The 26,676-nt window shown below is 36.7% G+C and overlaps 1 protein-coding gene across 1 annotated transcript in view; it reads right to left on the bottom strand.

Annotated features, from left to right (window-relative positions):
* LOC125853414 (callose synthase 9) overlaps positions 1-26,329 on the bottom strand; it is a 51,690-nt gene extending 25,361 nt beyond the window's left edge. The window contains exons 1-21 of the mRNA XM_049533096.1: positions 26,264-26,329; positions 24,464-24,659; positions 22,869-22,966; positions 22,305-22,468; positions 18,641-18,764; positions 13,858-13,965; positions 13,658-13,783; positions 10,586-10,675; positions 9,687-9,784; positions 9,386-9,503; positions 8,872-8,997; positions 8,063-8,139; positions 7,911-7,989; positions 6,429-6,551; positions 6,007-6,109; positions 5,792-5,915; positions 5,459-5,648; positions 5,304-5,356; positions 701-761; positions 538-619; positions 306-355 (exon numbers count right to left, since the gene is read on the bottom strand). Of these exons, the coding sequence (XP_049389053.1) occupies positions 306-355; positions 538-619; positions 701-761; positions 5,304-5,356; positions 5,459-5,648; positions 5,792-5,915; positions 6,007-6,109; positions 6,429-6,551; positions 7,911-7,989; positions 8,063-8,139; positions 8,872-8,997; positions 9,386-9,503; positions 9,687-9,784; positions 10,586-10,675; positions 13,658-13,783; positions 13,858-13,965; positions 18,641-18,764; positions 22,305-22,468; positions 22,869-22,966; positions 24,464-24,656 (2,187 nt within the window). The 5' untranslated portion in view covers positions 24,657-24,659; positions 26,264-26,329. The remainder of the gene's footprint in view (positions 1-305; positions 356-537; positions 620-700; positions 762-5,303; positions 5,357-5,458; positions 5,649-5,791; positions 5,916-6,006; positions 6,110-6,428; positions 6,552-7,910; positions 7,990-8,062; positions 8,140-8,871; positions 8,998-9,385; positions 9,504-9,686; positions 9,785-10,585; positions 10,676-13,657; positions 13,784-13,857; positions 13,966-18,640; positions 18,765-22,304; positions 22,469-22,868; positions 22,967-24,463; positions 24,660-26,263) is intronic.
* Between the last annotated feature and the right edge of the window lie 347 nt (positions 26,330-26,676).

The following is a 26,676-nucleotide window of genomic DNA, read 5'->3' as shown; positions in this document are numbered from 1 at the left end:
CGTCTGAGGCAAACAAGCATACGTCCAACCTCCCTTTTTTTAACTTTAATAAGCTCCCAACCTTTTTTTCACAAGTTGAATGACAAGAAACACAGTAAGCAATATCCAAAAAAGCAGAGAAAAGGTAAACAAGATATCCCCACTTTTAGATCATTGGGATTCCACTGCTTGGTGCAGAAATACCTATTCTATTGCCTAAGAAAATTAGTCAGTTATAAGTACACCAAATGTTGTAACATCAACAACAAGAAAGCATGAAAGGTGTCTGATCTGCATTTACACATCAGAAGAGATTAAAAACTTACAATAAAAACTGGTGCCCATAAGCTCGCAACTGTCAGTGCATTATGGTTATCTGCCAAAAGAGTAACTTGCATTTAATGGAAACTGAGATCCAGATATTATACTCACAATAAACCTTGACTATAACACAAAGATGGCACAGGATGTAAGGATATACATAAATACTTCTATCAACAGAGATTCTGAAAGAATTTCAGTTCAATCATACACGCCTGCTACAAAAGAGTGACCTACTTTTAGAAACAAAATCGTGCCAAGAGTACTGCCGAATATCCATTGCCACTATCTGTCTTGTCGGCTTCACCAACGGCCTAATCTGCAATATGAAATCAAAGTTAAAACAATAAATCACCAATAAAAGCTATTGATCAATGTCAAAATAAAAACTGACACATACCAGTAGAAAATAGGCAAAAGCAAATTTTCCTCCCAAGACAACAAGCCAAAAAACCATATACCTACACCAATGAAATTCATCAGATGAGATTTCAGCACTAGCTGATTTTATTTTTTGATCAGGTAAAACAGTTCATTAATCACAAGGCCAAAGCCAGCACTCAACCGTATACAAGAAGTACGCCCAAAAAAAAAAGAGAACCTACAAAAAGACATGATCCTCTACTAAAGACACCCAATCCTCTAAACAACCCAGAACTACATGGATGCACCAAAAATAAATAAGGGATCAGAGGCTATTCCTCAACTGACCAAAACTCGCTTCTATCCCTTTGAAAGCCCTCATGTTTCTTTCTCTCCAGAGGATCCACATCAATGCCATAGGAACAACATTCCATCCCTTGCACCTTCTCCTGCTTTTCCCAGCTTACCAGCAAAACAATAGGTCCTTCATAGATCTCGGTATCACCCTACTAAGCCAGCTAAACATATCCCACCACAGTAATGTAGAAGGCTAGAAGCAGAAGATCAATATCCTCATCCGCCTCCTTGCATAAGTAACACTAGTTGATGCAAACAACCTTTTTTTCCTAAGATTGTCCGCCATCAGGATCACCCATCTATCATCTAACCATGTAAAAAAAAACACCTCCTCGGAACCTTTGGAATCCAAATCGGCTTTACAGGAAAAGCTTCCTCCGCCCTCGCCAGAAGCTTCACATAAAAGGACTTGACAGCAATTGTTCCCCACACTCCACCTCATCGAATCGGGTCTATCAACTGGTTCACAATGCTGATGCAGAACTAGCATCCTTTGAAACTCGTCCACCTCCCAATCTTGGAAATCCCTCCTGAACCTCAAATTCCAAAACATATTTTCCCCTTGTGTCCCCCTTATAAGCTGGACTCTCTTTGACAAGAAACCTTATACATACACGGAAACTCATTTTTTAGCAATATGTTTCCATACCATTTATCTTCCCAAAAACTGACTCTTCTACCATCTCATAAATGGGATAAACCAGCTAAATAGTTATCCACCAAACAACATAGAGAATAATAACTGGAGCTAAATCGTTAAAATGCTTCTCCTGTTCCTTGTTATATAGAAGAATGGGTGGATTTTGTAGAGAACCATATATTGTAGATTCTTTACCTTTTGGTGGTTCCCTTGTCTACGGCTAGCTTGGCCATATTTATGAATGAAATACAGTTACCCTATCAAAACATAATAACTAGAGCACAACATTTTAACAGGGTAATAGTCTTGGATAAATTTTTTTAAGAAAAAAGACCACAGCATTTACCTTTGTCAAAAAAAAGACCACAGCATTCTAACTAACAACCAAGATTCACATCAAAAAAGAGTCAACTTGCATAAATGAGAGGGTCGCCTGATCGTAACAAATGCATAAAAAGGAATGGCATATAATTATACAAGTAAAAGTTCTATGATACCGGATAACAAAAATATAACTCTCACCCAGGGGATAGGAGTGGAGAACAATGCATGCATTGATTCTCATGATACCACAAGAAAAAAAGGAACTAATTGGATACCAAGTTACATACAAAATTAGCTCATATAACCAAAGAACCAAAGGGACCCCCGGTCAGATTCATGAACTTCAAGGGCCAACTTGGCGAAAGTGAAACATTGAGATAATTTTACACTTCACTACTCTACATAAAAGCAGAAATCCAGAAGTGCTGGTTCCATTCAGATGGCCACCCTGATTCAGAATTTTTTTACTTGATCAGGTAAACATACTTCCATTCATAAACAAGGCCAAAAAGTTGGCTATATATAAGGGGTATACCAAAAGGCAAGTGATCTACAATAATAAATAATTCTCTACAAACTCCCCCAATCTCCTAAACAATTTGGAATTTTATGGGTGCACCAAAAGGAAATGAGGGACCAGAGGCTACTCCTCAATTGAGGATTGCTCACCTCTACCCCTCAAAGCTCTCTTATTTCTCTATCTCCATACCACCCACATTAACGCGAGTAGAATCACGTTCCATGTCCTGCATCTTCTCCTCCTTCTCCCACTCTTCCAACTAAACATCAATTCTTTCATAGTTCTTGCCATTGCCCATGAAGTACCAAAGCACCTAAACATACTCCACCATAACCTCATGGTAAAATCGCAATGAAGAAGAAGATGCTCCACGTCCTCACCCACTTCCTTGCACATAAACACCAGCCAGTGCAAAGAGCCTTTCGCTTTCTAAGATTATCTGCCTTTAAGATCACCCCTCTAGTAGCTAGGCAAGTGAAAAAACACACCTTCCTCGGTACCATTGGTATCCAACTAACGTTCCGAGGAAAAACATTCTCCTCTGTAACCAGAAGTTTCTTATATAAGACTTGACCGAGAACATACCATATTCCCCATATCCCACCAAAAGCATCACGATTATCTACTTTTGTGACTTATTTATGGAGTAAGTCCAGCAATCTTTGAAACTTAGTCACCTCCCAGTCATGGAAGACCCTCCTAGATCTCAAGTCCCAAAAGTCACTCCACTTTGTGTCCCCCTAATTTGTTGTATTGTCAAGTCTATTTGGCATGAAATTTTGTATGGGCTCAAGAAGTAATATTTCAATAAATTGTCTCCACACCACCCACGACACAAAATTTTACTCTCCTCCAATCTCCTGCCTTAAATGAGACGTTTACTTTGAAATCATCCCATCCCTTCATGCCGCAACCAAAAGCATAGTCACATCTCTAGATCCCCAGTCCCCTACCATAGCCCCGTATTTATCAACTATCACCCCTCTCCAGAGAGCACTAACCTCCACCCTAAACCTCTAAAGCCATTTGTCCAGTAAAGCTTTGTTAAACACATTTAAGCCTTTATTGTCAAGCCCTCCCCATATTTTAGGAGAAGTGATTGTCTCCCGCTTTACCCAAGTGAAACTTCCTTGCCCCATCCGCAGCATCCCAAAAAAATGTCTCGGGATCTTTTCCAACTTTCCAGAGTCTCAAGTTGGAGCATGAAACAAAGACATGTAATTTAGGAATGCTTGAAAGTGTAATCTTAAAGCGCACTAATTTTCCACCTTTGGACCAATAATTTCTTTTGGCATCCTGCTAATTTCTTTTCAACCCTTTGGAGAATCGGACTCCTCACTATAAATTCTTGGTCGAAGCACCCAACGGCAAACTGAGATAAGTAATCACTAGGGGCCCAACCCAGCAATTCAAAACCTGAGCGAGAGAGTCAACACACTTCCCTAGGTTGGAATATAACCATACCCACCCCACACACTTTGAAGAATGCTATCTGATGGAAATTCCAATTTTTGTTTCATGGATACATATCTCCATTCCCCAAGCCTTACTTTGATGATCTGTACAACTAATTCCCCCCCCCCCTCCAGGCTCCCTAGCCCCTCCAACATCCCCACTCACCGTCTTGTTTCTTCTACCATACACCACTTTTTTTTTTGGAACTGGTAAGTTTGTATTCTTCAGCATTAAGGATATGTTGGCCACCACCAAAAAGTTAAATTACAGATAGATCTATAATCTGTTCAATATCTTCTATACATAGCTGTTTACACAAAAAACGTAAAGATGCAATACAATTCTATTTGACTTTATGAATAGAATTGGACCTATCTTCGAAACATCTGGCATTTCTCTCCCTCCATACTGACCACCATATACATGAGGGAATCAATCTCTACCATCTCTTTTGGCTCTTTCCCCTCTTGCAGTCCAGCAACTTAGAAGTCTGTTGTATGCTCAGGCATGGACCAGCTATAGCCCGTGATGTTGAGAAACAAATTCCACAGCTGAGCAGTGTACTTGTAATGCAAAAAAAGGTGCTTGTTTGTCTCCTCGGTCAGAAAACACCTAGGAACCAGTTGTCTTCCCTTCCTCTGTAGCACTTCTTGAGTTAGGCAGGCCCTTTTGATAACCAACCAAGTGAAGCACTTAACTTTGGTACGAAAGCTGCTTTTCCAGAAATAGTTCCACTTGCATTGAGTATTTGTATTAGTCACCTGGAGACCTCTTGTATAGGCACTCTTTACAGAAAATATCCCACAATCTGTACCTCCACCGTTTTCTGTACCTCCACCGTTGACTTATTTTCCATCAAGTCCTCAGTCACCAACTCTGCATCCCCTCTAGCCTCTAGCTCGATGCTATTCAAGAGCTCAATAACTTTCTCCTCATCCCTAAAAATGACACCCCCAAAAACTTCCAAAAATTAAGATATTTTTCTTCAGCCCATTGGGACATACAACTTTCCCCTCCTATGAAGGCCAAAGGCTGGAGATCAACCACCGTTCCTTCTGAACAGTACTTACCCCCTTAACACTCAAAGTAGGTGTCAAGACTTGAGGCAAGTCGAAAGGGACAAGAGATCCCTGATTCAGAAACATAAAGTTTGTCTTGCTTAAGGTAAAACTACATTCAGCATAAAAAAGTAACAAATGACAGAGAGATCCCAGGATCTTCTTTTTTTCGTCATTTCTCTCTATCTCTTGAGACTTATTATCGGAAAATGAAAGACCCGCATCATTAGAAGTACATAACACAACATAGGATCTATACAGAAGGCAGCAAAGATAAAAGAATTACTTGATGAAGTCAGTAGTTTTCTCGTACATGCCCCGACCAACGTAATAGTGTTCCTTCAGACAAGAAAATGATAGAAATTTATTAATAGAACATCTCAAACCAAGGGCACAAAAGAGTGATCATCCTTCAAAAAAATCTGATAAAAAATGTGAGACCTGGTGCATCCACTTGATTAAACGGACCACAGACCAATTGTCACATCGACTTGTCAAACTATGACAAGCTGGAATCCGCAGCAGAAAGCTGACAAAAAACTGAACTCCAGCATAGATTGCAAGAACAACAACATAGATTCTGAAGAGAGTAGAGTTGGAATTTTGGTTGCTACTGTCTTCAAGCGCTTTCCTGTCACAGGAAACATGACCAAATGTTATTCCACAATACAAAAGGGGTGGGTTGCCACAAAAAGAAGAAAAGAACGAAAAAGGCGAAGGAAGAATCAAAGTAAGAAACTTTGTGAAGCCCATAAAGAAAAAGAAGCTACATACACATAAAGGAAACATATGAACACAGAAGCTATGCTGAACCAAACAAAACGAAGGAAAATCCGACTGACAGCTACACGTCTTGATGTAGAGTATGCACCATACATCATGATAACATCCAGAACACCTACAATAGGTAAATGATTCAGGTACAATTAGAGTTCTATACTGGTAAATAAGGAGCACCTTTGGAGAAAAGAGAAGCCAGAGAAACATACTCTCAAGAAACTTCATCACAACATACGTAGGTCCAAGACTCAAAACTTCCCTCAGTGTTTTCGAGTCGAATCGCTCATTATTGAAAGCAAGGATGGTCAATCCCTGTGGATATGGGAAAGGAGCGGCAAACAAACTGAAGATAATTTCTTGAAAACAAAGAAATGACAAGAAACAAACACCCCTCAAGCAATCAAACTGATGTAGAGCAAACTTAAATTCTTTGCTCTCATAAATCAAGCAAAGAGAGTAAGACAATTTCTCACAACATGACAAAAAGATGCAAAAGAAAAAAGTAATTGAAGAAAATGATAAAATGTATTCTTAATCCTCCAACATATGAAGGATGAGACGAAAAATTACAAGAAACAGCAGATTAAGAGAAAAACGGAAATATCATCACTATCAGTGACGAGTACCAGACCTGAAAAAACATGAAAAGAAACATCCAAAGGCGATGAAAACTGTGATAAAGATGGAGAAAAGTCCTGTGCTCAACAAAGGAAGTTTTTCCTCGGCGCTTGCCACCTCCAGATTTAAGAATGTTCTGCAGCAGGTAGAAAAAGGTAATCACAAGCTAAAAATTTTGAAACCTAGAAAATTATAAAGCAGAAATTAGCAAGATACAAGAGAACTATGTTTCTAAGTATATTAATAACGAAAAAATGTTTCACACTAGAGCATATGAAAATCAGTAATGAACACATGCTTTAAGTCTACCAGCTTGTACAATCTAAGAAATTCACGGTGTCTATATTGAAACTAAATTATCCCTGGCCACCTAGATATAAAACCAACTAATGCTGAGTACCCATAAAGCTAAGAGGATAATGAAAAATTATGCAAACACCCCGCACATCTGAAGATTGTGGTCAAATATTTGCCCACACAAGCTAAAAGATACCAGAACAATCTTAAACAATCTTAAAAAGGGGTTTAGGTTAAAATCCCAACAGAGCCCAAAAATACTATTCTCTGACCAATCCTTGGTGGACAAAGTTACCCGGTACCTGTGCTGATGGAAGGTAGCAGGTACTCCGTGTTTTTTAGTCGAGCAAGCTGGCCACTATGGTTAACCAAAAAAAAAGAAGGGGGGTAAGAATATTTCCTTTTCAGTGAAAGGTTGCAAATCTAACTCCCTAGTACAAATATTCTTGTGGAGCAATCTTATTTCCTTTCAAGAAGGACAAACTATATTTCTTTACGGCAGAAGGGACACTACAATTTTAAATGGTGGACAGGAAGCTCTTTATTTTGGGTAAGAATATTTCCTTTTCAGTGAAANCAGTGAAATCCCACTAGGTGGGGTCTGGGGAGGGTAGAGTGTACGCAGACCTTGTCACTACCTCGTGGAGGTAGAGAGGCTGTTTCCGAAAGACCCTCAGCTCAAGTACAACAAATCCAAGTTAAAGGGGAGGAAAACAGTGTACAAAACATACAAGATGGCCACTATGGTTAACCAAAAAAAAAAAAAAGGAGGGTAAGAATATTTCCTTTTCAGTGAAAGGTTGTAAATCTAACTCCCTAGTACAAATATTCTTGTGGAGCAATCTTATTTCCTTTCAAGAAGGACAAACTATATTTCTTTACGGCAGAAGGGACACTACAATTTTAAATGGTGGACAGGAAGCTCTTTATTTTGGGTAAGAATATTTCCTTTTCAGTGAAAGGTTGTAAATCTACCTCCCTGGTATAAATATTCTTGTGGAGCAATCTTACTTCCTTTCAAGGACAAACTATATTTCTTTATGGCAGAAGGGATGCTACAATTTTAAATGGTGGACAGGAAGCTCTTTATTTTCATGTTATAACCTGCAAAATGATACAAGTATACCTACAGCAATATCTAATAAAAATAGATATCAATGCTTAACATGCATAACGCTACCAAGAGCAAGTCTCAAACCTTTGATCTGGGTGTTGGCTTTAGAAAGAAAGAAGAATTTGTCCGCCATGGCCAGCTAAGCTTGAAGCAATGACGGGACCTGCAGAGCAGTGGGAGGGTCGATGAGAAAATTGTAGCAATGGGAGTCCTACACCCTTGGGAATAAAGCTTACCAGAAATACTCATTAAAATCATCATAGTTTCTCCACGCAGAATGAGGTGCTCGGCCATTCTCATTGTTTCCAGCCTCCTGTAAGCTAACAAATCAAAAAGCATCCCAAAGGGAATGGATATTGCATTGCATTGCATTATTTCAACCCTTTCACACCCCCAACACCAGCAATTCCAGCAGAATAAAAAGGAAAACAAGACTAAGATTGTGAATATTGAAGGTTAATAGTTAATACTTAACTGGTTATGGGTTGTTAATCTACACGAGGGAAGATTTAAGCCTTAAGAATTTCATAGTAATATGAAGCTTACAAACATGACATGTCAGCAATAGATCTGTTATTCCGGGAGGTGCTTCATGATTATATTCTTCAACATACAGCTAGAAAGCGTAAAAAGCAACTGAACATGGCGAAAGATCAAATCTGAAGATTTATAGCTTGTTTCACTTCCAACAGCATCTTCTAATAGCGAAAAAAAAAGGAGAAAGAAACCAGTGGAAGTGGAAGGGACTGCAAGAGATAGTTGTAGTAAAGGTAGGTAATAGTTTTAACCAATTTGCAACAATGGTTAAAAACGAGTAGGGATGATAAAACTTCACACAGTCAAGAATACTGAGAGGCCTTAATATGTATACTGACAATAATGTCACCACATATTATAATAGTAATTCCAAAATCAAAAGCAGATTTGACAAGTATGAATATGCAGACACATATTTAGAAATATTTTACATATATGTAAGTGTCTCAATCAAGAATCTTTAGAGACAGAAAACTAGGTTACAACAGGGAAAGAAACAAAAACATACCGCTGCAATGGCATCATAAACAGGACATATAACTTGATCAAGAAATGACACGCCATTATCAGACATGCAGCTCTTAGCCGGCTGTGCAACCTGTTGTCGTAGTAACTCCTCCAGCTCCCTTCCCATCTGTCATGAAATTGATTGTTCCAAGCAAAGCATAAGTAAGAAAACAAAACTTGCGATGACCTAATCACAATAATAGCTTCTCTCCTTTCACCTTTCACCTTTCATTTTAAAAATGTATAGCTCACCCTCTTAGCCCACAGTCCCACATACCCTCCCACCAAAGTTAACACCCTTGAGACGGGAAATAACACTTATGGAACTAACTTGAAATATTGATAGGCAAACCTGAGTGTACTTCAATTATCACAAGAAGAAAACACAGGAGAAATGGAGATCATAAAATCAAAAGGATGTACTCTCTTTGGAAATTAAAAGTACGTGAGTGAATAACTTAGCAGCAAGACTTCCCAAATGGTCAAGAGACAAAAGGCACACAAAATTAACCTACATGATGAAATATGTAGCACAGGCATTCAGGAATGAATCGGATGTTAGCGGCTTCACCCCAGATTAAGAAATACAAAGAAATGAATAACAACTTCTTCTCCTTGCTAACTACATCCAAACTGCAAAAACAGAAGCAAAGTATCAGAAACTCAGAGCACCAAACCAACAGTGTCAATGATAGTTATTGACTATGCTAAGATGAAAGGATTTTTGCAAGTAGAAAATGTATAGCAGTTCTCACTGCATTTAAGACGAAATGATTTTATGGTTCAAGCTCAAAACACACTGGACACAAATCTTACTTGCTCCACACAGGTGGGATGCCCAAATAGGTGCACCACTTGATATAGTTATCAAGGGATTTTGAGAAGACCTTCTGTACAGCAGCCTCATCCAATATCTAGAAGTCAAAGATATACAAATATGGACTTATAAATAAACTAATGAAGGTAATCGATAAGAGACGGGAGATATTCTTATTTCTACAATTCTTTTCTAAGAGACAGAATAATTGACAAGATTTCTACACATGGCCAGTTCAAGATATCTTTTTTTTGTATCAAGTAAAAGTATTTTCATTCATCTTGAATAAAAGTTTAACCCAGATATCGTGGTCTGTTAGAGTGCCAACATTTGGTAACAGCAGCTGAACCAAGACAGTAAAACTACCAAGTCTCACAGTATCTATGTTTCCAGGTCTTTAAATAAGATGAAAGTGCATAAGCTGGGAAAAGAAGGCCTAAACTGAATGAAAGCAAATTAATGGAACAAAATTAACCAATCTCATTAGATCATCAAGGAAACAACTTTAAGAAACAAATAACTAGCACCTCGTTGATGTTAGCTAGAAAAATGCACAGATGTCCCATCTATGATATGCAAAAAGTGGATGATAAAATGTTCTTAAGCTACACTACAACCAAACAACACTATGGTTTCTCACAGCTATAACTCATTGACCAAATACAACAATCAAGATTTCTCAACTAAGCTAAAAGAAGTATAAGCAACATAGGATACGATAGAAGCTCCAATTTTCAAAAGTGCATTACATCTTTCCTTTTAGACAAATGATTTTCTTTAATGGATGAAGAATAAAACTGCTTGCTGATATAAGGTTGTACAACAAGAGAAAGCAAAAACACTAGCTGCACGTTCAATATAACATCTACTTGAAGGTAAAAGACGATATAAAACCTACCGGTTCAGGTTCTTCAGGAATACGAAGCCGGGTCTGCTCATTTGCGAGGAGGTGGACAATATGTTCTCGCTGATTGGAAACATTGCCTTGCTGCCAAATCAACAGTAATATGATCACCAAAGCCATAATTGAAACCGATGAAAATGAAACAAGCAACATACGGAAATTGCAAGATAAAAGATGAGACAAAAGAAAAACAAAGATTAACATGTTTGTACTTTGAATGGAAGAAAACAAAGAGAAAGAAGAAGCAAGAAAGTTCGCACCACAAAATCAAGCGCACACGTCATTAGCTCAAAGAAATTATTGTTGAGTAAATAAGTATATTTTCTTCAATATGAAAGGTTTACTTGTCAAACAAAATAGAGAAGAGAAACTAAGACAACTACTTAAACTTGAGGCAAGAATTAAGAAGGCATACAACAACAACATACCCAGAATTAAGAAGACATCAACTTGCTAAAATGATATAGTTAGCTTAGACATTGCAATCCGATTCACAAAGCCCCTACAATATAATACTTTGTAGGGAATTTTTTTATAAAGGTAACATTGTATAGATGATAAAGCTCAGAACCAAAAAGTTTGTTTTGTTTTTTTAAAAACTGGTATGTTTGTATTCTTCGGCATTAAGGATATGCTGGCCACCACCAAAACGTTATACTACGGACTCCCTATCATATCTATAATCTGTTCAGTATCTTCTTACATGGCTGTTTACACCAAAAAAGTAGAGATACAATACAATTCCATCTGACTTTATGAATGGAATTGGACCTATCTTCAAAACATCTGGCATTTCTCTCACTCCATACCAACCACCATATACATAATACATGAAGGAATCAATCTCCACCATCTCTTTTGGCTCTTACTTCCCCCTCTTCTAATCCAGCAACAAAGAAGGTCTGTTGTATGCTCAGGCATGGACCAGCAATAGCCAGTGGTGTTGAGAAACAAATTCCACAGATGAGCTGTTACTTGCAATGCAAAAAAAGGTGCTTGTTTGTCTCCACGGTCACCATACACAGAAAACACCTGGGAACCAGTTGTCTTCCCTTCCTTCATAGCACTTCTTGAGTTAGACAGGCCCTTTTGATAACCAACCAAGTGAAGCACTTAACTTTGGTAGGAATGCTTCTTTTCCAGAAATAGTTCCACTTGCATTGAGTATTTGTATTAGTCACCTGGAGACCTTTTGTACTGAGCTGAGAATTTTTTTACTCAAAAACTTAAACTTATACATTTCTAATTAATTCTACCAAATCCCCCACTTCCCCCGCCAAATTTTGTTTACACCAAAAAAAGAGAAGCTAAGACAGTTCGTCCTGATTTTCTGAATGGAGTTGCTAGTGCCTTCAAAAAATCTTGAGTTTCTTTCTTTCCAAGTTGTCCGCCATACAACAGCTGGAATGATCATCCACCAGTCTTCTTCACTATTTCTCCTCCCCACACTCTTCCAAATTCCAACAGTTTAAGAGTTCTAAAGTGGAACTGGGAATCGTCCAACTTATACGTATCCAGTCACTTTTTTTGGTGCACCCATGAAGTTACTTGTTGTATAAATAAAAGAATGGGTGAGTTTGTAAAGAATCGTGTCCTTTTGTAGATTCTTTACCTTTTGGTATAACCCTCGTAATGGCCAGATTTTTGGCCATGTTTATAAATGAAATTTGTTTACTTGATCAAGAAAAAATCAAATATCACCTTCCACCTTGGGATAAACATCTCTTGTACCGTCCTATGATCTCCTGTGTGCCATCCTACCATCTTGTATCGACCTGCTAATCTTTATTTAACTCTCTACGAGACGGATAATTTAACACTTTCCTACCTCTATACATTTTGTAAGTTTCAAGATTTCAAGAATCATTATGCAATAATAATTGTCACTACAGACATTTCTTATCTCAAACTAGAATTAATGACTTACCCTTTAACTTTAACCATCCCCATTGAAGCAACTTCAATCTTGATATTGAAAAAATTAATTGCTCATTTTCTATGCCAGTAACATTTCAAATTATAAAGAACATTTTCATTGATAAGGAAGGATATGAAAAAGGAGTAAAATCCATCATGGTTCAAAACTCAAGAGAACAATGGCTCCACCCCTTCTACCACTTTCCACTTAAATAACAGGTTTTTGTCTGCAGTATCGTCCGAACTCGTGATGTGTTCATAACCTAACATCACAAGTTGTGCTGTTACCACTAGACCAAAGCCTTGTTGTCCGATGCCAATTAGTTGGAATTATGTTTTACTCATATTAGTAAGTTTGCTTTAAATCCTATGTTATCTAGGAAACTTGTAATCTTGTTTGAGGTTTTATATGCCAACAAAAGAAAGGCAGACAACTGGTCCCTAGGTGTTTTTTGTGCAACTTGACAGGGGAAACAAATAACCATCTCTTCCTGCATTGTAAGTTTACTGCTCAAATTTGGAACTTGTTTCTCAACATCACAAGCATGAACTGGACAATGCCAGAACATACATCAGATCTGTTGAGCTGCAGGATTAGGAGGGGAGGCAGTAAGAGTCAAAAGAGATGGTGGAAGTTAATACCATCATGGTGGTCAGTCTGGAAAGAAAGAAATGGAAGATGTTTTGAAGATAGATCCAATTCCATCCACAAAGTTAAATGGAATAATATCTCTACTTTTTTGGTGTAACCAGATTTGTATAGATGATATAGACCAGATTATAGATTTGATAGGAAATCTGTAATTATCCCTTTTTGGAGGTAGCCAGCATACCCTTAATGCTAAAGAATTCAACCTTACCAGTTTCAAAAAAAAAAAAGAAATATATAGCACTTCTACTTTATACAATATTGGTCTTGAGATGAGTCAAAATACACAACAAGATGAGAGAAGATACCACATAGCCGAACCAACTTATTTGAGATTGAGGCGCAGTTGTTCTTGTGATTGTATACAGTCAAGAATTATGATTAACAATACCGCAATATGAAAATTTCACTTGTTAATCAGAAAGGAGTGTGTATTATGGAGCATACAGAAACACACTTTGAGACAACAATTGAAGTTCAAAAGAAGTCAGTATACGAACCTGAAATCCAAAAGAGTAATGCAGAAAATCAAACAAATCGATGCTCCTTGTTGATGGTAAAGAAAAATCTCCAGGCAATTTTGGTAGGCCTCTGAAGTACTTCAGAGCTGATACTGCTGCACGTACCTGACATTTTGCTGAATTACATCAGAACAAATATGCAAAGAGCTTTTAAAAGTGATAGGGGAAAGATTATCAACCTCGCTGAAGGACACGATAGCATTTGTAGTTGAAGTGGTATCAAGGGGAATAATATTGTAAGCAACGTCCTCAGTCATAGCAGCATCTGATTCCATCATTCGTTTTAGCTGCAAGCAACAACACAGCACCAAAAGAGCATTTCAGATGCAAAAAGAATCAAGAAAATGAATGACTGCACATGCATCAGGAGCAAGACCAAGTATTGAAACTATTTGAACGCACATGCATGTGGAACTGCACCAGCACATAGAAACATTTCATGAATCGGCCCAAGGACATTTCATTTCATAAGAAGTTTCAGCATGTGCTCTTTAGTCTTTACCACGTCAATTGTCGTTCATGTACGGCAGGAATCTTAAAAAACTACAAACATTGACCAAAAATAATAAATAAGCTACCTCGAGATTTTTTTATTTTACACCCATTTGTAGGATGAGGACTGTTAGCAACTTGCTACTAGGAATAGGAAGAAAAATAAATGCCCGGCACAAGTGAAAGACCACTATCGTGCAGCGGAAACAACAAAAAATTGAACATATTGAACAACAAAAAAGAAGGAAACTTTTACCCCCAGAAAAAAAGGAGGAACACAATTGAATGCAGAACCTATCCAACTCAGAGGCATTAGAACAAACAGATGATATACAAGTAGCTGAAAAAGCTCAAAAGCCAGCTTATGGTACGGTTATTAAAAAAACAGCTTATGGTATGAGAACATCAAACTTATTAAATTGATTGCCATATCAGAGAAAACAAATACAATCTTTACTTAGATCAAAATATTAGTATTTCCCACACAAGCTTGGAGTGACTAATCTGTCTAGCTACTACAGAAGTAGAAAGCCCTAAACTAAAAGTTTGGACGACCAAAATACCCTTTTAGTAATGTATTTATATTTAATAGCAACTATAATCAAACAAAAATCTAAATGTATATTATTATAAAAGTAGGAAGCCCTAAGTTAAAAGTAAAAGATCAAAATATCCTTATTATAATCTATAGTTTTATATTTAATAATACTCCCTCGATCTCAAATTGATTGACCTGTTATGACTTGGCACGGAGTTGAATAAAATAAGAAAGACTTTTGAATCTTGCTCCCAAGGGTGTGGCCTAGTGGTCAATGGAGTGGTTGAGAGTCATGAGGTCTCGGGTTCAAATCTCAGGGGAGACAAAAATACTAAGTGATTCTTCTCATCTGTCCTAGCCTTAGTGGACAGAGTTACTTGATACTTGTTGTTGATGGAAAGTGGCAGGTTTCCTATGGTATCAGTCAAGGTATGCGAAAGTTGACCCTGGCACCATGGTTATCCAAAAAAAAGACTTTTGAATCTTGTTGTCTTAATTAAAGATATGTCAAATGTACCAAAATGTTCTTTAATCTTGTGATCTTAAACATCCTAGGTGAAAAGTTGGAATTAAAGAGTTGCTAAGAAAAGAAAATAGGTCAAACAAATTGAAACAAAGGGGGTAGCAATTAAATAAAAACTGAAAAATATTGATTTATGTTGTGCTTTCACTAAATGGTTGTGTTCATTCATCATTNTCCAAAAAAAAAAGACTTTTGAATCTTGTTGTCTTAATTAAAGATATGTCATTTGTACCAAAATGTTCTTTAATCTTGTGATCTTAAACATCTTAGGTGAAAAGTTGGAATTAAAGAGTTGCTAAGAAAAGAAAATAGGTCAAACAAATTGAAACAAAGGGAGTAGCAATTAAATAAAAACTGAAAAATATTGATTTCTGTTGTGCTTTCACTAAATGGTTGTGTTCATTCATCATTAACAAAATTTAAATGAAGCTATTTGGCCACTAGGAAAGAACTTTTCAAAGGGCTAGTCGCTTGAATTCTCCAAGTGTGCTTGTTCCCCCTTCTTCCTCACCCTAGCAAGTCTTTGTGAAATAAGACCAATAAGAAGAAAAAAGAAGGCGTTAAGAGACCCTCTAGGCCCAACCCAAGACACTCTAAGATCCTTTTGTTTAATCTTTAGCTTAGAAATATGAAAAATAAACACATTTTACTAGTTTACTGCCTTCAACTTGCCGTTTGTTTTTTTTCAAATTCTATCAAGATTTTCCTCCTCCAATTCTTTATTCTTTCAGAAAAGAACCTACAGGTAGGGCTGATTTGCAAATGAGGAATTAGCATACCGACTCTCTTGCACCCAAGGGTGTGGGCTAGTGGCCAATGAAGTGGTTGAGAGTTATCAGGTTCAAATCTTAGCAGAGACAAAAATACTAGGTGATTCTTTCCATTTGCCCCTTGGTGGAAAGTGGCAGGTATCCTGTGGAATTAGTCGAGGTGCAGGAAAGCTGACCCAGACACCACGGTCATCAAAAAAAAACTTTTGAATAGTGCGGTCCTAAATTAAAGATATGTCAAATAAACCAAAATATCCTTTAATCTTGTGGTCTTAAACATGTCATGTGGAAAGTTGGAATTAAAGAGTTGCTAAAAAGGGAAAGGGGCATTCTTTTTTAAACGGACTAGAAAGGAAAGTAGGTCAAGCAAATTGAAATAGAGGGAGTAGCAATTAAATAAAAACTGAAAAATATTGATTTCAGTTGTGCCTTCACTAAATAGTTGTGTTCGTTCATTATTGACTAATTTTTAGTGAAACTATTTGGCACTAGGAAAGAACTTTTCAAAGGGCTAGTCATTTTATTGGAAGGATACAACTCTATGTAAGAGAAAGTTATCTTAAATATACAAATAGATATAGATTTGTTGGTCCGAAAAAAAGATATACTCCCTCCGTCCAGATTTGTGGAATGCACTTTGACTGGACACAAAGTTGAAAAAGAGGGGAGTAAAGACGTTTGGAACTTGTGGTCAACAACAAGCCATAGATATCTGTGTAATTATAAGTTATCTCGATTGCAAGTAAAATAGGAAAATTAAAGTTCGATTATTTCTTAATATAAGAAGGCATTACTTTTTAGAGAGACAAAAATGGAAGGTGTGTCATACAAATTGGGACAAAAGAGTAAATTGATAGTAGCATCTATTTAAAAAGTCATGTTTATTGGAGAAGAGAGTTGCTCAATATTAAAAAGATACAACTCCAGAAAGGTTGCATCTTTTGGAAAAAATTGTATTCAACTTCCTCTTAATAAAACAATAAAATTCCATGATTTTGTCGGGCTTTCATCTCTAATAGTATTCTCCTTGGGGAAGTCCTGCGTGTCAGTTTCATCAAAATCATGGGCAACAAGAAACTGCTTTAATTAATATTTAAGCAATCAAGTAACAACAGGAACATCATGTGAGTTTTACGCAAATCATGTATTCTGTAATCTGTATTCTCAAAATATAATTCTTTGTTTGAGTTTTTTTGTGGTAAACTATGACTCGAGATGGTTTCAATTTGATTTATTTAATCATCTTTTGAAAAGAAATTGTATTTTTTAAAATTAATTTTCCGCTTTACAAGTTATTTATTGTTATTGTATTTATGGTTCATTATGTCAACGTTAAACCTACTTTTAAAAGAGGGCGAAAAAATTTATATATATATATATATAAGAATGATGATGTTGGATAATAAGAATAGCATGCATGTCTTTTTCAATTTAGGTTTCACTAGATTAAGGGGGTGTTTGGATTGGCTTTTTTTAAAAGGCTTATAAGTTAAAAGCCAAAATTAGGAACACCCAACTTTTGACTTTTGGCTTTTTTTTGTACTTTTTCAGCTTTAAAAAAGTGCTTAAAAACACTTTGTGTTATCCAAACACTTCCAAAACAAAAAAAATAGCTTAAAAGTCAAAAGCCATTAAATATATGTCCAATCCAAACACCCATTAACACCATATCTTTATAACAAGTTATCAGCAACGGATGTTACTTGTTAGTATGAATTACGGTAGCAATATAGCATTTGTATGAGAATCTAGAATCAGATTAAGTAAAGAAACATACAGGAAGGAAGTTACTCCCTGGAATATATATTTCATATCCGTATGCATAGAACTACCTTTATATATTTATTCACGCAGTCAAACTAATTGCTTATTTTTCTTTATGTATTAATGTTTATATGATTATTCTAGAAATTTCTAACACACTAATCGGGAAGGAATACAAATGGGAATAGTGAATCGTAATGAAGTACCATTAGAGATTATTGGTGGAAACCAGGAGAAAGAAAAGAAAAATAAACAATTGAATCTTAATGAGGAAGCTTGAAACTTGAAATTTGTAATTGTTAACAAGTGATATAGGTGCAGCACATGTAAGTTGTGATGAGTTAATATCAAAAAAGGTAACAGATTTGAGTTTAGGGGTGCTGACTATGGATTATACTAAAGTAGATGTTCCCTTTTTTTTTTTTGGTTACTTTTTTCCAGGGTTATAGTTACCAAAAGATGTTAAGGAAATGTGGGCGTGAAGTTATCTAAGAGAAGATTGGGATGACAGACATTTATCTAACTGGAACAGAGCACGTAAGGAAACAGATGCAGCCCCTATGTCAAGTCATCTAACGTTTCTTGCTAACATAACATAAGTAGCTCCATCGATTGAGTGATTTTTCCTTTGATTGGTAATGACAAGGCTATTCATAGCAATTGCATGCTGCAAAATGTGACTTCTATTTGAAGAGAAGTTCTCTTACAAAACTCAAAAGGTTGGAAGACCTTTCAATGAAAAGGATCATAGCGAGAAATCAACAAATCAAAGAAGAGTACACAACCAGCTATTTACACATACAAAAGACTGCTCGAACATCAAAAGCAAGGACTTGCACACTTCAATAAGAAGTACAGGTAATAAGAGACCAAACCTCCTCGGGTATTAAGCGATCCGCCTCTTCAGGGGAAACCTCCTTAGTCAACTGTTCAAGGACATTTCCCAAAACCTTAAGAGTCGCTAAAACCTTTTTCCTTTGGACAGTCTTACGCTCCAACCTATTTTTTAGAAAAAATAGAAACACAACAAATCAACCAACTAAAATAACATCTCAGCAAAAGGACAAATTTTATTTTTTTTTAATTATAAGGTGAGTGATTTTATTAAAAATAGAAAAATCTCCAGTACACCAGCAGTTACAAAAGGACAAATTATTTCTAAGATCTACTAAAAGAAACTAATCAAATGGGTCCAAACACAAGTAAATTGCACTCTCGGTCCCAGTCCCCCCGCCCCTGTATCTAAGATGAGTTTGAATCTGTCCTCATTCTTCGCAATTATATCTACCTGAAAAATTCATTCAAGAAGGACTATGACCTCCCATGAAACTACATGACATTTGTTAGACTAGGAATAGGTTTATACAATCTTGTTAAAATAGGAATAGGTTTACACAATCCTATTAGAATAGAAATAGGTTTATACAATCCTATTTAGAATAGGAATAGGAATACAAATAGGAATAGGAATAGTAAATAGTATCCTACTTGGTAAAGGATTGTATTCTAGTGTACAACAACACTCAATAATATTCTTCTCCTATATTTCTCACATGGTATCAGAGCCTCTACGATCTTGGTAAACAATCAAAGAGCTTCCACTGCCCATGGGCGGCTATTATCCATATATGCCGCCGGTCCGACCAACGATTATGTTAGCAAAAGTTGGGTCGCCGTGTATCTTCCCGGTGACTATTTTCTCATATCTAATTTGTGTAGCACCGTGTCATCATTCCGATGACTACTTTCTTATATCTAATTTGTGTAGCACCATGCCATCATTCCGGTGACTACTTTTCATATTTAATTTGTGTAGCACTGTGCCATCATTCCGGTGACTACTTTTCATATTTAATTTATGTAGCNAACAATCAAAGAGCTTCCACTGCCCACAGGCGGCTATTATCCATATATGCCGCCGGTCCGACCAACAATTATGTTAGCAAAAGTTGGGTCGCCGTGTATCTTTCCGGTGACTATTTTCTCATATCTAATTTGTGTAGCACCGTGTCATCATTCCGGTGACTACTTTCTTATATCTAATTTGTGTAGCACCATGCCATCATTCCGGTGACTACTTTTCATATTTAATTTGTGTAGCACTGTGCCATCATTCCGGTGACTACTTTTCATATTTAATTTATGTAGCACCGTGCCATCCTTCCGGTGACTACCTGTTTTTGCATTATCTTATTTGTGTAGCACCGTGCATCTCTACAGACTTCTCATATATAATTTGTGTAGTACCGTGGATTTTTTTCGAACTACTTTCTCATATCTGAGTAGCATAGCACCGTATGTCTTTTCGGTGACTCCTCAGATTTGATTTGCATAGTTCCATTCGTCTTTTCGGTGACTCCTCAAATCTAATTTGCATAGGGTTGTGTCATCATTCCGACCCTATCCATATTACTTTTCTTTTTCAATAGGGTCGTGGTGTCAATCTGACCTTTCCTTTATAATTTTTATTTTCCAGTTGGGTCATGCCATCATTCCAGCCCTATCCAAATAATTTTATTTTTTAAATTGTGACCACTTTAGGCCATCAAATCTAATACTCCGGCATATGAGCACGTTCCGACCCTATCCATATTTTTTTTCTTTTTCAATAGGGTCGTGATGTCAATCCGACCTTTCCTTTATAATTTTTATTTTCCAGTTGGGTCATGCCATCATTCCAGCCCTATCCAAATAATTTTATTTTTAAAATAGTGACCACTTTAGGCCATCAAATCTAATACTCCGGCATATGAGCATGTTCCGGCCAGTTTTTCGGTGACTTGTTTAATATCAACTCATCTATTGATTCCAACATGATCCATATACTTTATACTAGATTTTGAGCACTTTGTTACTCAGGGGGAGTTTAGTAGCCTTGTATGTCGATTATGTGAGTCTCTATGGCCTGTAAAAGTCTTTGCAAGTTTGGTTTGGAAAGTTCAATACTGTGATTTTATCACTCTGTGTTATATCGGCATTATGCATCAAATTCAGTATTTCATGAGAAGATTAAGCACATTGAGATTGACTGACATTATGCATCAAATCCATGAGAAGACAAGCACATTGAGATTGACTGTCAATTTTGTGAAGTCGACTAATCAACTTGCAGATATCTCACCAAGCCCCTCATTGGTCCTCGTATTAATTACATATGTAACAAACTAGGTACATGAATTGTATGCACTAGCTTGAGGGGGAGTGTTAGAATAGGAATAGGTTTACACAATCCTATTAGAATAGGAATAGGTTTACAAAATCCTATTAGAATAGGAATAGGTTTATACAATCCTATTTAGAATAGGAATAGGAATAGGAATAGGAATAGAAATAGTAAATAGTATCCTACTTGGTAAAGGATTGTATTCTAGTGTCTAAGACACAACAACAACTCAATAATATTCTTCTCCTATATTTCTCACAACATTGAAAGGTGGCTAACCAAGTGTCCTTTGACCACTCCCACACAGGTCCATAAATCCCCTTAAAGCTCCACCCAATTCTATTGCCAATGTTTTTGAACCGCACCCTTGTTAACCTCCATGGACTCCAATTTCTATCATCCCAAAGTATAAGTACTCCTCCTGCACTTCTCTGAACCGGAATAGTCATACACCACCCACTCCCAGTATCCAACAATATCTCCATTTTTGTTTCTTGAATACATATCACATATGCCCCTCGTACACTCTTTTTCCTTCCCCAAACTTATTCCCCCTCCCTCCCTACAATAAAGAACTTGTGCACTCTACCCCTTTTGCATCGTAAACTATGTCTATAAGTAATTCTAACACCTTAACCTCCTCCCCTTCAAACGACACTCCGAAAAATTCCCCAGACCTAAGGAATTTCTCTCCCACCCATCTCATAAATTTTCTTCCATCTTCAATGTTGGCTAAATGCCTCACATTAGCTCCCTATGCGCCTAAATTGTCATTGTCAGTACCAAGAATCAGTTGTGACCGGTCTGATTGCTGAAAATCAGCCCCTCTCCCCATAGAACAAATGAATTTGGAGTTGTTTGTGATCCCTGAAGCCTTTCCCAACCATGTATATTGAAAGGGGGGAGGAGAAACAAAAATCATTATGGTTTGATCAGACAGGAGAAAAGAGATCCCTGTACTTCTATCACGGATTCTTTATTCTTCGTTGAGTATGGACAGACTACAAAAGATACAGGGAAACTATCACGTCCTGCAAACTAAAAAATGTTCCATTGCTTTTCAACCTAGAAGCAACAAATAGTATTTAGGGGAAACAGAAATTTCATTTCAGAGCAAGAAGATAAGCACCAAGCAGACATGACACCATAGAGAACAATAAAGTAAAAAATGTAATTCAGGCAGCTATGCAATTAGGAGAATACAACCACAAAGATCCTTTTTTAAAATCATGTAAACATTTCATTGATCACAAGGCCAAAAAAAGGCCATATACAAGTGGTATACCAAAAGGTAAAGAACCTACAAAAAGAAAATCACAGAGGTCTTCTAGAGGATAACAACTGAATAAGAGAATGCTGAGAGTAACATCACTTACTCTCCCAGATTACCACTGAAGACACCAGATTCCCTCAATTTCAGTTCCTCCTCTCGTAATTTATCCACATTATGCCTTTCTCTGTATTGTTTGTAGAATTCTTGTAAGAGAGTAATATCCTGGCTTCTATCAATTGTCCCACCCTCCCGCTTCGCAAGCTTTTGCTATAAGATTAGGCAAGAGATGGGAAGGAAATCAGAACTGAACCAATATCCAAAATATCGTAAACACACCATAAAACATGTTAAAATTCAACTGTCAGAACTAATTTACAATGCATAGGCTAAGTGGAGTTCCTGCACATCTGTAAGAATAGAAGTCTTGACACCAGAAATGATAACAATACAAAATGGAAGAAAGAGAGGATTTCACATAACTCTAAATTTACCTGATACAAAAATCAGTGAATCTATCCAAATAGCGATATTGGCACTCAGAAGGACCAAATACTTCATATATCGAACACAAGAAATATTTGAATACTTCATGAAAATCCATTTTTCCTATTCCTCTAACAAAGTGATGCATATCATGAGTACACAAAGGAAAAAGTCACACACATACCTTGATTACAGACATCAGACCAGTCTTGAACTGCAAAACGCCCCTCCCCTCACTGTTAGGATCCAAATTTTGAGCCAAGGAATAGGCATGCTCACATACTGCAGAATATTCACCAAATTGCCAACAGATAGGCAAGTTTATTAGTCCAAGCATCGACAGACTGCATATCAGCTTTCTAAATTAATCAATCAACTATGTCTCGATCCAAATTTAGATGAGGTCAGCTATATTAGCCATTTGTAGCCATTCCACCCTATTCATATTTCAATAATCAGAGAATTCATCATATTTAGACAATTCTTACATTTGGTTGACAAACCAACCATAACCCTCCTATCTGTGCTTGGGACCCTCCTATGCTTTGTGAAGCTCACACAGACTGAGTTTGCATAAAGTTTTTTAAGAAAATGCATAAAAGGATCTTGTAAAACTAGGTCTAGTTCCTAACTCACACCCCAAAAGGTTAACACAAAGGAAGGAGGATAGTCCAAGCCTTATAAGAAGACCACCCATCTCATTCACCACCGATGTGGAACCTTTCATTCTTCAACACCCAACTTCACGCCTAGTGCTGGACATCTGGTGCGTGGGAAAATTTGAATTGGGGGCCCAACATAGGGTGAAATGAGTCATTCTCTAATTCAACCCCAAAAGGAAGCTCAAATGGAGGAGGATTGTCCAAGCCTTATAAGGAGACCACCCATCTCTCTAACCACAATGTGGAACTTTTTTCATTCTTCAACACCCCATCTCACGCCCAGGGTCTGGTGCATGGGCAATTTTAGTTTGAGGACCCAACATAGGGTGAGATGAGTCATAAGCCACAGAATGCTCCACTTTATTGAAAAGAAATACACTACAGAAAACACATTGAATGACCTAAAAGTTTTCAATTTCTCCGGCAACCAAACCCTAAGGGATCGTTTGGTTGGGAACAAGTTCTCCTTGGGATAACTTACCCCATCATGTATATGGGATAACTTAACCCATCACTATGGTATCAATGGTGGGATAAGTTATCCCAAACATGGCAACCAAACAAGACACCAAAATTTTTATCCCAAGACTATTTTTTTATACCAGGACTATTTATTCTTATCCCTCACACCAAACGACCCCTAAATGTGTCTTCATTTTCAAAAATGAGGAACTGGAACCTCATTGTTACCATCTAAACACTTATACAATGGGACTCGGTCAACATGAAAAATAATTAACATAACCAACCGTTCACTTGTCCAACAAGGGAAAGCAGAAACACTTGGTCCTAATTACTTTGAAGCTTTTCATGCCACATTTCGCTATATCTTGAATCTCAATACCAAGATAACTGACAAAACCAAAACTATTTAAATTATAAATTCTACAGGTAAAAAAAAAAAAGTTAAAGCGGTCATATTTCGATGCCGTTACAGAAGAGAGAATCTCGATCATGTTTCCCCCCTAAAATTAGACGTTATAATATACCTGTCATCTATGATCAAGTTCTGGATATTTCTATTTCATTTCAACAGAGCAACAAGAAATGAGCTCAGCACATACTTGTGTGCCCAGGCATGAAAAGCCAATAAGATCGATGAGAAGAGATCACTTACATATTCTGGACACATTAGGGGCCTCATCTTGAATCTCGTCCGCAGCTCTTAGAATGTCATCTATATCCCTGTTATTCGCAAGCGAGGATGGGACATTTGCAGCAATCCCTCCTGCCGGTCTCCCAGAGGCAGCCCTATGTCCACGTAGTGCTGCTCGCACCAACCGTTCCCATAAATCTTCCACTCGAGACATCTCCTACAAAATCTCAAAAGAAAATCAAGAAGGAAACCATTGGTACCAGTTAAAATCACAGGGATGGGGGGAGGGTACAGAGAAGTTTTTCCAGAATACCTAGCATACCAGAGAGAAAATGGAGAAGGAATCGAGTAAAATCCAACATCAAAATATTCAAATAGGAAATCAAGTACAATTTAACACCCAAAATAATGAAAACTATGAACTCCATCATCAAAATATTGGTTAAAAGAAATCCATCTTAATCCAAAACATCTTCAGATGCTTCAATTTGCCTTTGTCCAGCAGCCAGATGAAAAGCTCAAATAAGAATATTAAACAATTAAGAAAACACAAAGCTAGATTAGATGGGAAAATGGTGAATAAAATAGCAGAAGTACAAAAACAAAAATAAACGGAAATAAAATTAAAAGGAGAATGTGAAGAACCAGAAGAACAAAACTAGGGAATTTTTAAATTAAAAAATGATCTGTCATTGCCAAGAGAAACCCATCATAAACCCAAGAAAGTGAACAGCTACAATTATAGAAACAGATAAACATAAACGCAAACGTTACTTGTCCATTTTCCTCCACCTGAATTCTAATGATATTTCCTGTTTTGGAGCATCCAAAATGCTTGACATGTCATCCCACCAATAACACTTATTATTCTGTACAACTTTCACAACATAGACTCATTTAACAAACTTGAATTAAAATTTTGATACAATTGTTTCATCAACTGCAGTTACATACATCTCAAATACTAATTTAATATTTTCTCTCGCCAAAATTTATCCAGCACACAAGTAAAGCTAATTCAGTATACAGTCCATACCCTAAAATATGATGATGGGGGTAAAAAATTTATCAAACAAAATTTATTTAAGAGAACTGCGTTGTTGTTGTTGTTTTATTTTAACTGTTTTGCACTTTGCTCGATTAAGACCTAATCACCATCCCCTTTATGTTATTATTAATGAAAGCATTACTTGATCAAAAAAACTGTGAGAATTAAATTTTTCTACATTATTGAAGTGGGTTGATAACTACAAGTTCTCCAAGTTCAAATCCAAGAGAAGACAAAAAACACAGGTGATCTTTGTTCAATCCTTGATGGACAGAGTTACCCGAGAGTTACCCGAGACTCAGAGTTGCGCTCAGACTACATTGTTATAAAAAAACAAAGACATCAACTTTTTGTACATTATCAAGTAGAATTAAGCATCAAATTTTCCTCTTTAACTGGAAAAAAAGTAATCTTTTTCCTAAATGACACTAGAACAAAAGAAAACAAAAGCATACATAGTAAAAATTAAATTAGATTCAACAATTAACTATGCAAAAACATAACTTTTATTCCTTGCAGCATTAAAAATGAAATCAAATTCAAAAATTAACTCTGCAAAAGCATAACTTTTCTCCTTGCAGTATTATTACATTTTACAAACAAATTGCAAGTACTACACACCATTAAAATTTCATAAATTTAACTATGGCGGCGAAGTAAAAACATACAAAACTACGTATCAGCAATCTATACAGACGTAAATCCATGAAAACTAAACGCGTATGAAATCAAAATCAATATGAACAAAAAAGGCAAAAATGTAAACGGCTTACCTGATTGGAGATCTCGCCGGAGAATCACCGGAGAATCACCGGAGAAACAGAGATTAAACCCTAGAAAATTTTTTGAGCTGAAGAAAAATGGAGGAAAATGGGAAAAGGACTAATTGTGTAAAGAATGAGATATTTGTGGGTGGATTTTGAAATGAAATTGAAAATAAGAGGAAATTACAAGGAAAATTGACCGGGTATAGCCGGTGGATTTTACCGGTCGTTTTGAATCTTTTGTGTATACTAAACGCGGAGAAGAAAATGAGACCTTCATGATTAAGGAGATACTTTTCTTTACTTTTCTTCTACTTTTCTTTATTTTTGTCATAAAAATAAATCTTTGTTTTTTCGAAAATAAGACAAAAATATTGCGGACGTTAAAATTAGTCTATGAAAATATGACTCGTGTAAGTTTG

Source organism: Solanum stenotomum, chromosome 1, assembly GCF_019186545.1.
Source record: "Solanum stenotomum isolate F172 chromosome 1, ASM1918654v1, whole genome shotgun sequence".
Lineage (NCBI taxonomy): Eukaryota > Viridiplantae > Streptophyta > Magnoliopsida > Solanales > Solanaceae > Solanum > Solanum stenotomum.
The sequence above is the reverse complement of the archived record's forward strand: the minus strand, read 5'-3'. Positions and strand labels throughout refer to the sequence as shown.